We start from the raw sequence: 18849 nt of genomic DNA, 5'->3' as shown, positions 1-18849 counted from the left end.
CTTTAAAAAAATCAAAATATGTACCCCGCTTTAAAGTGCATAATTTTCTTATTATAAAAAAACCGGCCAAATGCGACTCAAACTCGGGCACCGCGGGTTCCTTACTAAAAGTAGATTGTAGAGGAACGGTATGGTTTTCAACATTTTGCACAATAAATCAAAAGCTATTTATACATAGTTAAAAATAAATAAAATACTGTTTTGGAGTAAACTGGCCAAGCTCTTTCATTTGATACCACACTTGATATAGTTATCTTATTTTAAAAATAAACTTTTGTTATAAGACCCCCTTAGGTACTTGCCAAATTCCATGATTCTAGATCAACGGGAAGTACCCTCTAGGTTTCCTGACAGACAGACAAACAGGCAATGAAGTAATTCTTTACTTCATTGCCTGTTTTTCTTCATTACATTTTTTCATTCTGACTCTTATTTCACCCTAAAATTGCAAAATCCCTTAAAGTGGAAACACTGATTTATAGAGGAGGAGGAGGAGTAAAGTCATGTTCAAATGAACGAGGCATAGACAAGAGGAACATGGAATGACTATAATAGCATCCTCTTGCATGCATCTGTATTCTGTAATCTGTGCAATGTCTTCTATATTTTCAGTTCAGCATTGGTTGTGGTTTGGTTGTCAATGGCCATTGGCCAAAGATCAAAGATGTCATTGTCAAATTTTAAACAAAAATAAAGGCGGTGGTTGTTTGTTAAAACTTAAACAATTTTAGATTCTAAAGTTTATAAAGTTTTGAATTAATTTATTAAGTAAGCCACGAACTTTAAATCATGCAGCCTCTACTTAATACGAAGGGTGATATTCAAATAGATCTAAATCAAGTGAGAATTGATGTACTAAATGGTATTCGTGAATGTAACGACCGCGGCTTGATACAAACTGCAAAATGGCTAGCAGAATTGAATTTTGCTCTTAAGGACCATAAAATTAATCAAACAGAGCCGCCTAAGCCTCTTGAACATGATATTATACCTGAAGAAAGAGAAGCGTACACTCTAGCGAAAAGTTTCTTTGATTGTCAGGAGTATGATAGAGCAGCTCATTTTATAGAAAACTGCACAAGCCCCAAGTGTGTATTCCTGCACAAATACTCGCAATATATGTCAAGTGAAAAAAAGAGATTGGACAATGCCACTGATACTGGGACGGAAAATATTGAATCTACGCAAGTTTTATTAGATTTGTTATCTTTTTTTAAGGTAATTGTTATTATTCGATTAAGTATCGTTTTGTTAAATAAGTTTCACCTATTCACCTGCTCGAAGTCAGTAGGTATTTAACAATTCCTTGAAAAAATAGTTTTTTGAGTTACAAGTAATTCTACAGACTACTTTCTAATTCAGCGTACCCTGTAGTTGTTAAAAGCAAAGCACAACTTATTATGCTTAGTATCCTTACCAAGTAAAATAAAAAACTGCTTTTTTTCAATAATAATAATTTGTATGAAATAAGTTCTGAATGATCAATTAGTCACATATAAGGGCCTGTAATCCTTGTAAGGTTCTCTATAATTTATATTTGCAGGCCAACCGCAACACCCTAGATGGATATCTTTTATACTTAGAAGGTGTTGTTTTAAAGAAATTGGATTTAAGGAGCCAGGCTGTGACTGTTCTACAAGCAGCAGTGGCAGCATCACCCACTCTCTGGGCAGCGTGGGTTGAACTGGCTGGACTCGCTAATGAGTATGAGGCTTTAGACTCGCTACAACTACCTAAACACTGGATGATGTATTTCTTTGCTGCTCACGCCTTTGTGGAATTGAAGCTTTCCGAACAAGCACTTGAGGCATATATGGTGCTTGCTGCAGCTGGCTTTGAGAAAAGTACTTATATCACTGCACAGATGGCTATTGCCCATCATGATAGGAGAGGTATGACAATTTTAATTATTTCAATTGATTAAATTATTTAATTCCTTAGTAAGAGTTTCCAAAAACTAATTACTTGAAATTTTAGAAAACAACTGGTAAAATTATATTATTTTGAGTTTACTTACAAAATAATCATTTTTTTACAGATGTGGATTCATCATTGACTTTGTTTAGAGATCTCTACCAAAATGATCCATACCGCTTGGACAATTGGGATGTCTACTCTCATTTATTATATTTGAAAGATAAAAGGATGGAACTGGCAAATTTGGCACAAAAAGCTGTTTCTATTGACAAATACAGAGTTGAAACATGTTGTGTTATTGGTGAGTTTCAACATTCAATCAGCACAGAAACAGATAGTTATTAATTATTTTACACCTTTCAACAAACAGAAATGATCAGATAATCATCATTATTAACTCTGTTTGTAGAATACATCTTAAATAGTCTATGTTTTTAGGGTTCTGTACCTGAAAAGGAAAAAACCCTTATAGGATTACTTTGTTGTCTGTCTGTCGATCCTGACTATCAAGAAACCTATTGAGATGACTTAGAGTCATGAAAGGCTGGTAGGTAGGTCTTACAGCACAAGTAAAGGGAAAGAAAAATCCGAAAACCGTAATCACAAAAAAAAATTAAAAATTGTTATTTTTTGTACAATGGTATGGAATCCTTCGTGTGCGAGTCCAACTCGCACTTGACCGGTTTTTATACAAAATGTTATTTAATTAAAAGAATATTTCAAAATATGTAATTAAATACAATATATAAATTTTTTTAACAGATTGTCAATATACTCAATTTTTCAATTTTCCAGGTAACTATTACAGTTTAAGAAGTGAGCATCAAAAGGCAGTACTATATTTCCAAAGAGCCCTCTCTCTGGACCCACAGTACTTATCAGCGTGGATACTTATGGGGCATGAATTTATTGAACTGCAGAACTCAAATGCTGCAATTCAGTGTTACAGACAAGCAATAGGTATATTTCATTCCAATGTTATTATATTAAAATTATTGTAACCATTTAAGACATTTCCAGAACCCACACTCTTTATTATTTATAATTTAGTGCTACTATGACATAAAAATAGACAATAGAATGCAGGAAGGCATACAGTAGTAGAATAGACAGAAATGAAACACTGCAGTGTCATTGCTGTTACTACTTTACTGGTAACTACTTAAAAAGTGGTCATTAGCCATGAAAAAAGCCTGGCTGGATTTTGGTGGTAACAATTCACCCCTTGATTACCTGTAAAAAAAATGTGAACAGCAAGTTCAACTAATCAAGGGCCAGACTTCGATTTCTTTTGGACTGAGATTTTTAGTTTTACATAACCTCTGTAGTCTTTTGTCATCATCATCATGATCAACTCATCGACGGCCCACTACTGAGTACAGGTCTCCTCTCAGAATGAGATTGGTTTAGGCCTGCAGTCTGAACTGTACCTGTATATTTTATTCTCTATTTTTCAGATGTCAATAGGAATGATTACAGAGCTTGGAATGGTCTTGGCCAGGCATATGAAATTCTGGGGCTTAACGGTTACTGTATATATTATTACTCAAGGGCAGCCCAACTTAAGCCAGATGATTCTAGAATGTTAGTGTCTTTGGGAGAAGCATATGAGAAGATGGACAAAATCCCTAATGCCCTTAAATGCTATTATAAAGCTCACAGTACTGGAGATATTGAAGGCATGGCATTGTTTAAATTAGCTAAGTGAGTACTTTTACAGTTTTGTTTAAGAACTAGATGATGCCCGCAGTTTCGCCCGCGTGGATTTAGATTTTTAAAAATCCCATCTGAACTTTTGATTTTCCAGGACAAAAGTAGCATATTTGTAACAGCCCATCCCCAGAATGCAAGGTTTTCTGTACCAAATTTAGTAAAAACATTTAAACGGATGATCCTTTAAAAATCCAGAGGGATCACCAGGATTTAGGAATGCAATTCCTTATAGCAACAGGGTTCAGAAGCTGGGTTCTCGAGGTCAACGACAAAGTCTTTACTTGGTATAGATACCTTAAACTTAATAACTGTCAGTTTTTAAATCCCATCCACTTTGGTGGTCAGGTCCCCTGCAGAATCAGGATTGAGGTGTTGGAATCTAAATTTTTTATGGAACGATGACGCAAAATCCCTCTATCGATTAAGAAAAAAGCGCAAATCAGTTCAGAAATCTCGGAGATATTGGTGTACATAGGTAGAAAACACAACTCCATTTTTGAAAGTCGGTTAAAAAGTAGCCTGTCCCGTCAAAATAGGTCCAGCCGTTTATAAGATTAGCCTGACACACAGACAGACAAAAATTTTAAAAATGTGTGATTCAGTTATGGTACTGTTCCAATAACCTTATGAGCTTAATATGAGGTAGTTATTTCGAAATTACAGAGAGACACTTCAATTTTATTTATTACTATTTAGTATACCTAGAGATAAGGATAATAAAAACCGCATTTTTAGAAATTGAAACAATTATAATATACTAGCTGATGCCCGCGACTTCGTTCGCGTGAATGTAGGTTTTTTAAATTCCCGTGGGAACTCTTTGATTTTCCGGGATAAAAAGTAGCCTATGTGCTAATCCAGGGTATAATCTATCTCCATTCTAAATTTTAGCCCAATCCGTCAGGTAGTTTTTGCGTGAAGGAGTAACAAACATACACACACACACATACAAACTTTCTCCTTTATAATATTAAGTGTGATTAATGAATTAATGACTGCTCACTCGTGTAACTAGCAGGGTACACCCGAATTCTGTTGGGGTACTTGGTTATGAGCTAGTTAGCGTGACAATTTCATGACTGGATCATCATTATTGTAGGTTATACGAGAAGTCGAATATGCCTAATAGCGCGGCGGCGGCGTACACTGCGGCGTGCCAGGACCCCGCCAACGCGGGCAGCAAGGAGCTCCCGGCCGCGCAGCGCTACCTCGCGCAGTACTACCTGCGCTTCTCGCTCATCGACCACGCCGCGCACTACGCCTATAAGTGCCTCGAACACGAGAGTGTAAGTACTGTCTTATCCGCTTGACCACGCCACTAAAAAACCATCATTTAACATTCACGGTGGGTGCCTCAAATATAAATCAGCGCTTCAGTGTTCGGCTTGATTCCAGTCCAGCAGTACTGTTGTCATAGTTATTACCTATTAGAATTAGATCGTAGTGTTATTTCGTAGTTAGGGTTCCATACTTCAAAAGGAAAAACGGAACCCTTATACGATCACTTTGCTGTTTGTCTGTCTGTCTATCCGTCTGTCGTGTCCGTCAAGAAAACCTATAAGGACTTCCCATTGACCTAGATTCTGAAATTTGGCAGGTACAGGTAAAAACCGTTTTGTGGTTACATCACAAAAAAAAAAATTAAAATTTGTTCATTAAGGTGGATGCGACGACGGGTCTGCCTGCGAAATTCAAAAATTTGGTTTTTCGCAATTTGTAAACTAATACGACAATGTAGGCTTATGGCGTTTTAATTGCACCAATGGCAGTATCATCCTCACAGGTTTATATAAAAATCTTTACTTGAAAGGGTCCAGTTTAAAAAATTAGCTCTAGTATCGACTATAACTCACAAATTAGTCAATTTCGCGGGCAGACCCGTCTCATGCCCCTTAACAAATAATAATAAGTATTTTCAATTTTCAAAGTTAGAGCACTGTACCAAGTAGGGTATCATATGAAAGGGCTTTACCTGTACATTCTAAAAATGATTTTTATTTATTGTGCAAAATGTCGGAAAAAATATCCAAATACGGAAACCTCGGTGGGCGAGTCTGACTCGCACTTCGCCGGTTTTTAATTTATAAACATAAATACATAATATACCTATATTATATTATTTTACAGACAAAAGAAGCTGGAAAAAACATACTTAAAACAATATCCGAGAAAAGGCTCGCCGCATCTAACTCTTCTCAGTCGAATTTCAAGCCTGAAGACCTGCCAGACACTATTAAAAATGTGTCCACGTCCGCCACCCAAGACACGCCGAAGACTCCTTTCCCTCTACCTAGTCCCAACGTGACCCCTGATAACTTCTCCACACCAAAGTTTACACGGCTGAATAGCAAATATAAAATTTGACAGCCCATATCTTAACACGTTCAACGCCAAGGAATAAATGCAGATCTTTCTAAACAGGCCATGTCAGACAATGTTGACCGGCACTTGTATGTATCGTTCAGGCCGTGGGGGACAATGCTGTCCGACGGTCAGAGCTATTTTCAAACTTCTCATTTGAGCCGCCGGGCATTCGTTTTTAGGATGTTTTGTATATAGCAGGACCCGCGCGGCTCCACAGAACAGTTTGGATATCGCAGCACGCAAAGATTTTAATTTCTTATTGAAATTTTTTGCCACTTTCTACATCGATTTTTTTCCAACTCTAGAGTACTTCAAAAAATTGTTTAATGGATGTAAGATGATGAATAAATTGTTGAAATGGAATACCTATAGGGTTGGTAAATAAGGTAATATAGGAATAACCAATTAAATTAAGCTTTTATTTAAAATTAATTATATAAAATATCTTAAGACATAGTTACAAAATTACGAAAATATGAGATCGTCCTGAGACCATTCTTGTTTTCAACCACGTTCATGAGATACATTATAACTTGTAAAAAGTAAAAAAAAACATGAATTGCTTGTAATATTTTAAGCGAAACGATGGGCTTTATTAAAGCAATCCAAACACAAAAATGGTTTGTTTGGACAATCATCACAAAACGTTTGCACTTTTTTCACTTTGTTTTTAGCCTGTTTTCTTCCTTGACTCTGTACAATGTTCTTATAACACTGAGAGCAAGATCTCCTAACAATTGAACTCTTTCCTTCTTTCTTCACCAGTTTGTGTTTCAACCTCTTAGGTCTTTCATCCTGAATTTCTTGTATATTTGTCTGCATACAAAAAGATTCCACAATACTTTTTCTAAAGTTACTTATAGGAATCTTTTTATTTGTAACTTTTTGATACAAAATATAGGCGTTTACCAATGTAGTATTGAGCAATAAATTAATCGCAAGCTTCTTGTGCCACTTCAGCGATTTTCTCAAAGGTGTTGAATAAGCAGCCAATTGATCAGCCAAATCAACTGCCCCTTTCACTTTATTATAGTCTACAACAATTTTTGGCTTTGAAACAATTTTGCCACGTTTATTGATATCGTGAAATTGTATTGAATGCTTCGTGGATAGCACATATACGTCACGCTTGTCCTTCCATTTCATCATAGTTATTCCATCGAAGCTCTCGGCTGCAGCAAAGTCGCCTTTTCTAAGTTTAGCTGTAACAACATCTTTAGGCAACTGTCTTCTATTTTTGCGAATGGTGCCTACCAGGTGCGTTTCTTGGTCTATTAGCTGTCGTGCCAAATCTACACTTGTATACCAGTTGTCCGTATAAAGAGTATGTCCTTTATTCAACAAATCTCCGCACAAAGACATAACAACATTCGTCGGTGTATTATTAGTCTCGTCATTTTTACCTGCGTAAATGCTTACTTTATAGGTATATCCCGGAATTGTGCATAGTTTAAACTCCTTTATGCCATATTTATGACGTTTTTGTTTATTATATTGACGAAATATTATCCTTCCACGGAATGGCACCATGCTTTCATCGATACAGATGTCTTCAGTAGGTGTATAATTTTTTTTAAAATTAGCGTTTAGATTTTCGATTAGCTGGCGAACTCGATGCAACCGATCTTCTTTGTTATGGTCGTCATTGTCAGAAAAATGAAGCATTTGCAAAAGCAATTCAAAACGGTTGCGAGACATCACAGTTCTCGAAAACGGGTGCCCGGTTATTTTGTCTTTTGACCAATAATCCGCCAATTTGACAAGCTTCACCAAACCCATAAATAAAATCAAGCCAAAAAATTGCTTCATTTCTGTCAAGTTTGTAGGATGCCACTTTCTAATACGTGCACTGGGAGTAGCTTCAGGCATATTCGTTATTTTAGCTATAGCATAGCAATTAGTGTGATTCACTATTTGTTGAAGTATATCGTCGGTTACAAACAGCGAATAAAAATCTACGGGTGACATATTAGACATTGATAACTTGACGTGCAATGGAACACCCGAAATTTCGGTGAAAGGAATAATCTTGCGTTGATTACCTTTTGGTTCAGTCCAAACATTCGTTGATGGTGTACTTCCTGAAGTATCTGGACCAACTGCCTCATGTTCGCTGATCTCACTATCTGATTGAATTATACGACGCCTCTTTTTTTTTGTGGGTAATATTTGATAGTCATCTTCATCCTCCGAACTCAGTTGAAAACTATTGTTTAGCAATGATATTTCGATATCATTAAGTTGTGTCAAAATGTCCTCTGTGATTTCAAAACCATCATCGTCAAAGTCAGCCATTATAATGTAAGTAACTAGCGAATATCTTTGATGCGTAGGTATTACGATTTGGCGGGAAAAACACAGCTCTAACGTAAAGCGGGTAACGTAACGTCCTGCGAAATGCTTGCGAAGGACTGAAGGGGCGCGGGAGGATAGCGAATTGCGCGTACGGCTGAGTGGTGGGAGCGGGACGGATGGGTAATGCGGGCGGAGTACTTCTCGGCCAGCAAACGGCGCGGCGGCGCAGTGTAGGTAGAATGGGCGACAACGTGACCCGCGCGGCGCGCTACGTTTGAAATGCAGATGACCATGCGCAGGGGGCCATCGGGGACAATGATGGGCGACATGAGCTATTGTCGTTATTATACTGTTTTAATCAGTCTCCTTAATACTCTAATAGTTTAAAACGTTTAACTATTCATATGCACTAATAAAACAAAAAAGGATTTTTTGACATATTACACCTTTTTTGTATGGCTAGTGGAGAAAGTAGAGTGTCGCCCAGTATTGTCCGACCTGGCGTTGAACGTGTTAATACAAAATGTGAGTTTTGTGGCTTGTAAATATAATATGTATTGTTAATTTTTATTTAAGGAAAATAAACCCAGTTTTACTGTGAAGCATGTTTCATTTCCTAAAAGTATTTCCAAAAAATACATTAAGCCAACCTGAAAAATACACTAGTACTAGATTGTGCTGCATCCTAAGAGCTTTGCTGGCCACAAGACAAACCATTCATTGTTAAATCAACAGTACTACTACTGTTACTGATCTATTAAAAGCAGGTCAAAATAATAATGGTAGTGGTGTTATTCCAAGATAGCCACTCAATTTTTGTAAAATTTAATCAAATTCCGTTCAGCCATTTCAGTATGACATTCTGTTGATATGATATGCTAAATGGTAAGTGTGCATTATATTTAGAGGTAAGGAAAAGAACATACTTAAATAAAAAAATATTACATTTAATTCTTACATCTTTATACAAATTAACAGATCTCAGTGCTCAAAAAGTAAAAAATAATTAATTAATTAATTACATTAAAATTAAATAAATAGTCAAAGTGCAATAATAAAAAGTAAAGTAAAAGTTGTTCAGTTAAATATGCGTGAAAAGATTAAAACTACAGATAAAATCACAGATAAAGCACGAAATTTGAGAGCTCATTTCAGAGTTTCTAAAGAGACTAATTATTTAAACATTGTATTGTCATTATTCATATAATTTTTTTGCATATTATTGAATTTTGAAAACAAATTAAAAAATCAAGTGTATTAATTTATTATTATTATAAAGCAGTTCAACTTAAAAGAGTTAGAACAAAAATTTATATAAAAAAAGTTTGTAAATAATACTTAGCCTCGTCTGATATTAGGTTCCTAATAACAAATACACAACAATATTTTAGAAAACTGATTGTTCTTCGTGCTTGACTAATGTCATGATTAGAAAATGGTTTGTACCCTTAACTTACTGATGCAATGCAAATAAGCTGCAGAAAACACATTTCACATAACTCAATAACAATTTTTGATTGCAATGCATAGAGAGGTGTAGTGCAGTGTACAAAAAAGTTTATGAAAGATAATAATTGTTCTTATCAAGATGTTTCTACAAACTAATCATGTTTTAGTAACTGACTTACAAAAAGATTGAAATCATATTAAAATTGTTATTGAATTCTGCTGCTAACTAATACATTATACACCTATTTCTGAAGGAAATATGACATCACAGCAGGCTACTGACTTAATTTCTCCTAAATCCTTAACATTATTTTATCTCAGTAAGGCCGCCAATTACAATTTTATGCAAAAAATAACTACATACTTAATATTGTCATGTAAAGTCATAATTTTAAATTAGGACTTAAATTGATTTTAAATTCCATATTTTATCCAATACTATTATTAATAAAGCTAGGACCAGCATATTTAATAAAAAATATTATAATGTTACAATTGATTTGCTTATTTCATTGGTAGAATTAAATATTCTTTACAGATGTGTAAATATTAACAGCAGATAATATAAGAATATATTATTAACTTCTAATTTTCATCAAATTTTAAGGCAGATTGAGGCACTTAAGTTAACAACCGATAAGCACATTAGACTAACTCTATGGCAAAATGTAAATACTTAATTGAGTTACTCTGTTATACAAAAATTAAACAATTATAATATAATATTTGTAGCATTGTTTGTGCTTTTTAGTTTGCATTAATTTATCTTTGTTCCTTGCTTGTTCCTAAGGTGGCTGCAGATGCTATCAGAGGAAAGGATTCTTGGAATTCACATAGGCCCCATTGTTTGCAGGCTGAAAAAGAATGTTTTATTTAACCCAGATACATTACCTCTGTACACTTCTCATTCATGAATCACCAGCTTACCACAAAGTGTTTTATTCTGACTGATAAGGAGTTCTATTAGGAAGGCAAAATTGCAATATCTTGTATGCCATGTTTCCTGTTATTTATCAGTGTGACGACACACTAATGGAATTACCACACATTTACCACAATTTGTCCATTTATTTTTAAACATGACAAGAATAAGATAGGATAGATACTGCTCCAAACATTATATCTAGTTATTACTATCACTGGGTTTTATTGTAAATGGTTAGCTTTAGGATTGTTAGATTTGCAGAAAAGATAACTCACTTTTATGAGGATAAAGCATAATAAATGAATTCTTACCATGAATGGATTAACAGGCCTGGCTGCGGATGCTGTATTCCAACCTCCATTGAAAAATGGGTTTTTATTAGCAAATATATCACTGACTGAAGCGCTTTGAAATGGATTCCTACTCACATTGTTACCCTCCTCTGAAAAATATTTAATTATTAATATACTGCTTAAATTAATGAAGATAATCAAAAATAAGATTATCAAAATTTTGTACCCATATTCTTCATGTTTTGCTGTCTTAATGCCAAATCTAAGTCTGCTAAAGCAGCATAGCGGTCATCTGAAATTGTTAATGATTAACTATTGAAGAATAAATTACTAAGTACACAAAAAAAAAATTAAAAATACACAAGAAGCATTTGATTTCAAAATTGTTGATTTGACTAATGCAAAACAAATAATTTGGCTAGTAAGAACTATTAAGTAGTAGTTAATGAAAACTCTCACTTGAACTAGCTTGGGGTGAATTGAAGGCATTAAAAACTGGATTGTTGTTCATTGATGGTTGTGTCATAATATTATTATTGTTCATACTACTGTTGAACTGTGTGCTGTTGTAAATGTTTGCTGTGGAGAAATCAACAGGAAAACTGAAAGAAAACATGTTTATTAACACAAACACATTATTATTTCATCAACCAAAATTGAACGTACATATATTGTACTCATTTAGAAATGTGAAAGTATCTAAACAAATATGGTATCTAAGAGCAAATTAGAGAAAGCTAGATAATGCCAGCAACTTCATCTGCACAGATTTAGATTTATAAAACTCCTGTGGGAACTCCAAATTTCCAGGATAAAAATGATCTATATCCATCTCTGAGATGTCAGTTATCTCTGTACTGAATCGTGTCAAAATAGGTAACAGAGAGACACACTTATGGGTTTACGATATAAAGTATGGATTAGAAGTGGTTTTTGACATAGTCGGATAGATAAACTAAATTCATGTGGTTACTTACTCAGGTACAGGGGCTGGGTTTGGTGTTGCAGCTGGAATTGTGGGCATCTTGTTAAACATTGGCTGAGAAAAATTGTTTACCGGCCTCGGCAGTTTGTGCATATTTTCACTTACAGGTGTCACATTACTGACTATTTTTGCAACATTCACATTATTATTGTTGTTGGAAGTCTTGGTAGATTGAGGCATGATGGATATCAAAGGAGTGGCTACACCCACATTGCTACTGGCCAACTTGCTTTTAATTTTATTTTTAACTGAATTACCATTTGTGACTGGTACACTATTAGGTGGTGATTCAAGATAATACCTCTTTTTTTCATACTTATCAGACATGAAATCTTTTACGCTTTGCTCATCAGTAAAGTTTACACTTTCACCCTCGTAAAGGCCTAACCACACGCGTCGGCAATAATCGTTTCCTCTTACTTTTATGAATTCTATCTCTTCTGGTGTAAAAGTAGCCATGGAGATGGACTTTACACGATGAGGAGGTGTGAGACCGCGCCTGTAACATTAGTCATTAAAGCATTGTTTGTTGATACTATAAATGAGCAAATAACGCAGAAATAATACTTACAGCATTCCTGAACATTTTGAGCACACAAAGGAGCCAATTGTCGTATTGACGTATGTAGGCCCTCTCTGATTACAATCCAAACAATATTTATTCCCGTTTAAAGATATAAGTTCACGTAGGATTTCTAAATTTTTGTCATCTTGTTTGCGACGGCTCGCAGCCATTTTCGATTAAAAATACTGTTACTTTTTCTTTAGATTTTCCTTTTCTTTCCTGTAGGTACCTAGAATAAAAAGAAGAGAATCAAGTTGACAAGTAACTGTCAGTAATGTCATTGTCATGTGTCAAGCATGTCAAATCACTCTTGTACAGATTCAAAACATGATTTCTTTGTTGTCTATATTTCATTCGTTCTTTGTGTGAGCGCCAGTCAAAGAGTATGTACCTACCTAATCACTAAGGCGAGCATCGTGCGCATTTGCGTGCGCGTGACGTGCGTCTTAGGCTGAGATCTATAGAGCGCACTTTGACTTTGCTTAGACTTAAAACACTGTTAAAACGAGACAGCGTTATACCGCTGGCGGCATAAATCTGTCTCGTTTTAACTGAAACTTAAGTCTAAGCAAAGACAAAGTCCGGTCTATAGATTTCAACCTTAGACTATGAGAGAATGAGAATTATTATTTCCTAGTTCCTACCAGCACGTAGTGATTAGCTTCAATTACATAAAATATCTAAGCGAAGCTAGCAGGTATTAATGATGCGAGTAGGTAGCGACCAGAGTACGTAGACCTATACAAAGAGTACCTTCCTATTAATCACCTCACTCGGGCGTTTTACTTACTTGAAAGAGGCAAAAAAAAGTTGAAATTTGCCATAATAAACGGCGTCAGCATTTTACAAAATACGCTCGCTACATTGTAAAATGCCTTGTCTTTTTGTAATACAACGATTCTAACACCGTTCATAAAATACCGTGGCAAAATTAACTTAGGAGCACCAATGGTGTTAATTTTTAAATGGTTAATGGTGTTAAAAAGAGCAACCGCCGAGTTTCTTGCTGGTTCTTCTCGGTAGGAAAGGCATTCTGAACCAGTGGTAGATGCTTTTGACGATTCAAAACAACTTGTAAAAGTCTAATTGAATAAAAATAATTTGAATTTGGGTTCCGTACGCAAAGGAGCAAGCTCTACCTAGTACCTACTAATAACTAAACTAGCGGCACGCTATGATGGCCGGTTTGACGTTTGTCCGCTCATGAAGTTCCGTATTAATTGATAACGACTTTGAAGGAAATAATTGTATTACTTTATTGACGATAGTGATGTGCAGAGATTCATAAATTTTATCGAATGTAGTTTTAGGTTTAGGACTCAAAATTTATTTATTAAATTGATTTCTTAAATGTATACAAGTGTAGAAAAATCAGTTTGCACCATTTAAGGGGTGAATGTACTTGTGAATATGAACAATTTTCACTATGTGGACAAACCTCTGAAATCGCAAAAAAATATCAATAAATTTTTAAAAATGGAATCTAATACGATCGTCACATAGGATCGCTGGCTAGCACAACTACTACCTCCGGCAAACTCGCGTCAATGCTCAATGCAAAACAAAGCAGTTTCGAATTGAATCAGGTACAAAAACAAAACTTAATTGTTTTTTGTTCGAGAATAAATTGACATTCCACATCACTATTGTAATGTGTCAAACCGGCCATCATAGCGTGCCGCTAGTGTAATGTCACTCTGCTGTGTCTGCGTGTTTCTAGCTCGGAGACTAAATGAGTTAGGTACAAACCTGAAATTTTGGGTTTTGGTGTAAAACGTTAAGGTGGAAGCGACGGGCCTGCCCGCGAAATTAAAATTTAATTTGATTTTTCGCAATTTGTAAACTAATACGAGAACGTAGGCTTATGGTATTTTATATGAGACATTGGCAGTGTCATCCGCACAGGTTCATATAAAAATCTTTACTTGAAAGGGTCCAGTTTAAGAAATTAATTCTAGTATTGACTAGTGAGAATAGTCGATACTAGAATTAAGATCTTAAGAAATAAGAGTAAGATAAGAAAATCCAAAATATAATATTCATAATTATGTAATGTATATGTCTTTTAGGGGTTCCGCCTAAAAGAGCGAATCGCGACTCGCGCTTGACCAGTTTTTTAAAACTCTAGGTTAGGTAGGTAGTTACTGACTTTGTCTCACACACTCTTGGTCCTCAAAATTAGTAAAATAATGGTGATATTGATTTAATTATTTAAATAAGCACCTTTTGATAACAACTTTTACTGAAAATTCAAAATAGTATTTAAGTCACTATTTTTCATATTGTAATCAATAAACGTTCTAGACACGTCACTGCCCTTTTGTTTCTTATTTGCAATTCTAGATCCAAATTGCAGAGCCCTTTTTGGAAGGGTTACAACCTGATTAAGTCCAATATAAAGAGCCACAAGTCTTAGTATCAATTTGTCTCCAATTCCACATTCTAAATTAGCACTTGGATAGCATCTGAAAAGAAGAAAAGCGCAATTTTGTAAAAAAAAAAAAATTTGATCATAATATGAACACATTGTGAATTAAAGTACTTACTTCAGCCAGGGCTTTAGTTTTAAAACATAATCAACAAGATCCTCATCTAAATAAGGCATTCTTGGCTGCCTGCCATGATCACAAATAACTCTATTATCTCTAGCAAGATTCCTAAATGATATTCGCTTCCAGTCTAGTACAAGTTCCTTTGATAAACCTAACCAGCTCTTGCGCTTAAAAGCATTTCTATGTCTTGTGTAACCACCAAAAAGTTCATCTGCTCCTGAACCAAGCAATAAAATCTAAAAATATCAATGAAAATTAATCATCGGAAAAGGGAAATTTTATGTACAATAGTTAATTAAAAGATTGTCTGTCAGTATTTGTTACCAATGCATTTGCGCATCATTCTACAAACTGAGTTGAAACCATATACAGTTGTAATTTTGGGAAGGTTTTAAATGTAGTACCACCAATGAATGTGAGTCGCATTAATGCACGCCAGTCTAGTTCATAATAAACTAATGAATATTACCCTACAAGGTGACACATCCAAGTCCTGAGATCGCGCATCCGCCGCAAACCATAAAGCTGAACCAAGACTTTCATCCAATACTGTACGTCTGGGGTAAACCAAGTCTCCAATAGTCAACATCTGATGATACTCTAGTTTATCTTTAGGTATATTTACTTCACGGAAGACCCACTGCCTTAAATAAATATAAGCTTAGTTATTATTAAGGGCGTAGGATTATTTTGATAAGCTGTATATATACTTCAGTTTTAATTACCTTGATTCACATATATTTTTAAGCTCTTCAAATGATTGCCGGCCTGTAATTCTATCTGGAACTTGGTAAGAAGAATTATTGTTGGTCTTAAATGCAACATTGATAAGATCTATTGGCTGATGTTTTGGCACAAATTTGTCAGCAAGCACTGCAAGTATTGTACAGTCTAAACCACCAGAGAACAGTATTCCAGTAGTGCAATGACAGCATATTATGTTTGCATCTTTGATACAGTTTTTACATCTGCTTGGTTGTGTCTCCAGTCGAATCTTTACACTTTTCTCTAATAACTCTGTTATTTTTGTAACAGTATTTAGAATGATAGTGTTTTCCAAAATTCTTTTCAAAATTGTATGTTTATCACTGAGGCTGCTAGAAATATTTTCTATTTCTTCAATAATATTATCCTGAAAACATAAAAATACATTATATTTTTGTAGCACATCATTTCATTCAGCATCCTTGTGGGTTTTATTCAAATCATTCTATCATCTTTCACAGCAGTTTTGTGCTCTAATACTCAAATGATTTTTACTTTTATTGGACCATACATAGGTACTAATTGTAAGTAATTTTTAGGGTTCCGTACCTCAAAAGCAAAAACAAAACCCTTATGGGATCACCTAGTTGTCCGTCTGTCTGTCTGTCATGTCTGCCAAATAAACCTATAGCCCCTATAGGGTACTTCCCATTGACCTACAATCATGAAATTTAGCAGGTAGGTTGGTCTTATAGCACAATAAAAGGAAAATATCCGGAAACCGTAATTTTTTTAATAAATTTTTGGTAACATCACAAAAAAAAATGAAAATGTGTTCATGAACAAATAATAATTAGTATTTTTAATTTACAAATTAGAATAATTTTACAAACAAGATAACTATTATACTAAGTGGGGTATCATAATTATCATCAGATAATGATATTAAACCAATGATGATATCATCATCAGATAACGATAATTAACTAATGATGATATCAACAGATAACAATATTTAACTAAGGATGATATCAGATAATGATAGTTAACTAATGATGATATCTTCAGATAACGATAATTAACTAATGATGATATCATCAGATAACGATAATTAAATGATGATATCATCAGATAATGCTACTCAACTAATGATAATATCATCAAATAATGATGATATCATCAAATAATGATGATATCATCAAATGATGATGATATCATCAGATAATGATAAAAACATCAGATAACGATAATTAACTCATGATGATATCCTCAAATAATGTTAATTAACTAATTATGATATTTTGAAAGGGCTTTGCCTGTACATTCTAAAACATATTTTTATTTATTTTTATGCATAACAGTCTGAAAAAATACCCGACTTCAGAACTCACACTTGGCCGGTTTTTTATACTTACGAACCTCATCATTCAGATCCTGAGTGGTATCAAAATCAATAACAAATTGATCATCAGGCAAATTTTGTTGTTCTTTAACATTTTGCAGCCATTCTTCTATACAGTATGAGCTACAAATCTTTGTGCAACTTTGCTCCCATGTATATAAATTTATTTTGTTGGTATTTATATCAATATTATAAATATGTGTAGCTGGGACTTCAATGCAGGGATACTTTCTGCCTTAAACAAATAAATAAATTCTTTTATTAATTGATACTTTTTAAGTTAACTTTTCTTAAATTGCATTGTTGATAACTATAATAGTAATTAAAGTAGGTACCTAGTGCTTTTAATAAAGTTGTGATCATATAGTTAATTATAAGTTTATATTGAAATGTTTCAAAAATGGTATACTTACCCAATACATTACTTATAACAAAGGAATTGCTAGAACTGTGAAAAAGTAAAGAATTCCTTCCAATTCTATCCCTTGAGAAGAACAACTGATGAGAATTTTTATCATAATATATTAGACTAAATGGACCCTTGAACATCCTTATTTCTAATATAATTTGTTCTGCAGATTGACTCTGTAAGATTAGAGATCATCATATTTAATTTAGTAATACATTTTTTTTTAAATAATGGATACCTAAATAAACATATTAAAGTAATATAAAATGATGGATGTTAAGACTTACTTTACTCAATTTCTCCATAATAAACTGTGTATCACTCATTTCAGCATCCCAAGATTGATCAAAAATATCACCATTATACAATAAAATTCCTTGTTCATTCTCAACAGGTTGTTCCGTAGGATTAAGACCTTGCATCCATAACACTGAACCACAGAAATATATACTTGTTAAATTATTCAGCATGAGTTGGGTTGAGTTAAAGCAATCAGGCCCCCTGTTTTTTATGCGTTGCATAACCTGCTCATCCTGAAAATAAGCAAAACAAAATAGATTTGATAACTATGTTTATAGATTGTCATTTCAAAACTTATTGTACTAACCTCGATTATTGTATGACTGGAATGTCGAATCTCACACAAAATACCACACATGACTGAAATTCAATAACTGAATGTAGTTTAAATACTTTCTTGAACCATTTTCTTCAATCACATAATAAATGAAAACAGCTAATTCAAAGACATTCTCTTTTAGGTATTGTGAATACGTCCTGTGTGTATGAAAGCACTATAATTAAATCAAAAAAGTTTAGAACTGTAGAAAGTTTGTTGGGACTTGGGATTAGATAAAAATAATCCGTAATTTCCTATTTTCTAACATAAACATAACCTAAGCGACAAACGTCAATTTTTCAAAATACCAAACATAACCTGGGACTTCGTCTGTGTTAGTATTAGCTGGCGGGCGTGCTTTGCCTTTTTGGAGTGTTTTTTTTTTTTTTTTTGTTAAAACTGACTAAGAAGCGCTCTAAGGGGGTGCCGTGCGTATGTCGGCAAGCACCGGCACAGACGGGGTCCATACTTGTATAGTTTAACTAATTTGTTACAAATAACTACAAACTTGACATTGGCTAATCTTTGTAAAGCCAGACGAGAGAGAAAAAAAAACAAAACCTGTCAAAAAGCAATAACATGCTATCTTGGATGAAGGATATAGGTACTATCTCTATGCATGCTATGCTTCGATAACATGGCACATGCCACGCACA

The 18849-nt window shown here is 34.3% G+C and overlaps 4 protein-coding genes across 5 annotated transcripts; 1 reads left to right on the top strand and 3 right to left on the bottom strand.

Moving 5' to 3' along the window:
- The first annotated feature begins 667 nt into the window (after positions 1-667).
- Positions 668-8891, top strand: LOC123868411 (cell division cycle protein 23 homolog). 2 transcript variants are annotated; one of them, XM_045910939.1, is made up of 8 exons: positions 668-1218; positions 1544-1892; positions 2039-2218; positions 2713-2877; positions 3375-3621; positions 4730-4916; positions 5758-6008; positions 8803-8891. In XM_045910939.1, the coding sequence occupies exons 1-7, from the start codon at positions 790-792 to the stop codon at positions 5992-5994; spliced, it is 1794 nt and encodes a 597-aa protein (XP_045766895.1). In that variant the 5' UTR covers positions 668-789; the 3' UTR covers positions 5995-6008; positions 8803-8891. The 2 variants fall into 2 exon arrangements, with proteins under 2 accessions (XP_045766895.1, XP_045766886.1); XM_045910930.1 differs by having other exon boundaries at positions 5758-8806.
- Positions 6568-8289, bottom strand: LOC123867225 (piggyBac transposable element-derived protein 4-like). The gene has a single exon (XM_045909178.1). It carries the CDS (start codon positions 8287-8289, stop codon positions 6568-6570), a length of 1722 nt encoding a protein of 573 aa, XP_045765134.1.
- A 742-nt stretch (positions 8892-9633) lies between the features above and the next one.
- On the bottom strand, positions 9634-12755 carry LOC123868436 (arf-GAP domain and FG repeat-containing protein 1). Its single transcript, XM_045910977.1, has 6 exons — positions 12513-12755; positions 11934-12440; positions 11416-11558; positions 11183-11248; positions 10975-11105; positions 9634-10592 (listed from the first exon to the last, which is right to left on the bottom strand). Exons 1-6 carry the CDS (start codon positions 12674-12676, stop codon positions 10545-10547), a joined length of 1059 nt encoding a protein of 352 aa, XP_045766933.1. The 5' UTR covers positions 12677-12755; the 3' UTR covers positions 9634-10544.
- Positions 12756-14623: 1868 nt separating this feature from the next.
- On the bottom strand, positions 14624-18492 carry LOC123868419 (asparagine synthetase domain-containing protein CG17486). Its single transcript, XM_045910954.1, has 8 exons — positions 18182-18492; positions 17862-18107; positions 17579-17750; positions 17183-17400; positions 15784-16190; positions 15528-15702; positions 15053-15294; positions 14624-14971 (listed from the first exon to the last, which is right to left on the bottom strand). Exons 1-8 carry the CDS (start codon positions 18230-18232, stop codon positions 14746-14748), a joined length of 1737 nt encoding a protein of 578 aa, XP_045766910.1. The 5' UTR covers positions 18233-18492; the 3' UTR covers positions 14624-14745.
- Between the last annotated feature and the right edge of the window lie 357 nt (positions 18493-18849).

This window comes from Maniola jurtina, chromosome 1 (genome assembly GCF_905333055.1).
Source record: "Maniola jurtina chromosome 1, ilManJurt1.1, whole genome shotgun sequence".
Taxonomy (NCBI): domain Eukaryota; kingdom Metazoa; phylum Arthropoda; class Insecta; order Lepidoptera; family Nymphalidae; genus Maniola; species Maniola jurtina.
Note: the sequence above shows the minus strand (reverse complement) of the source record. Positions and strands in the feature narration are given on the sequence as shown.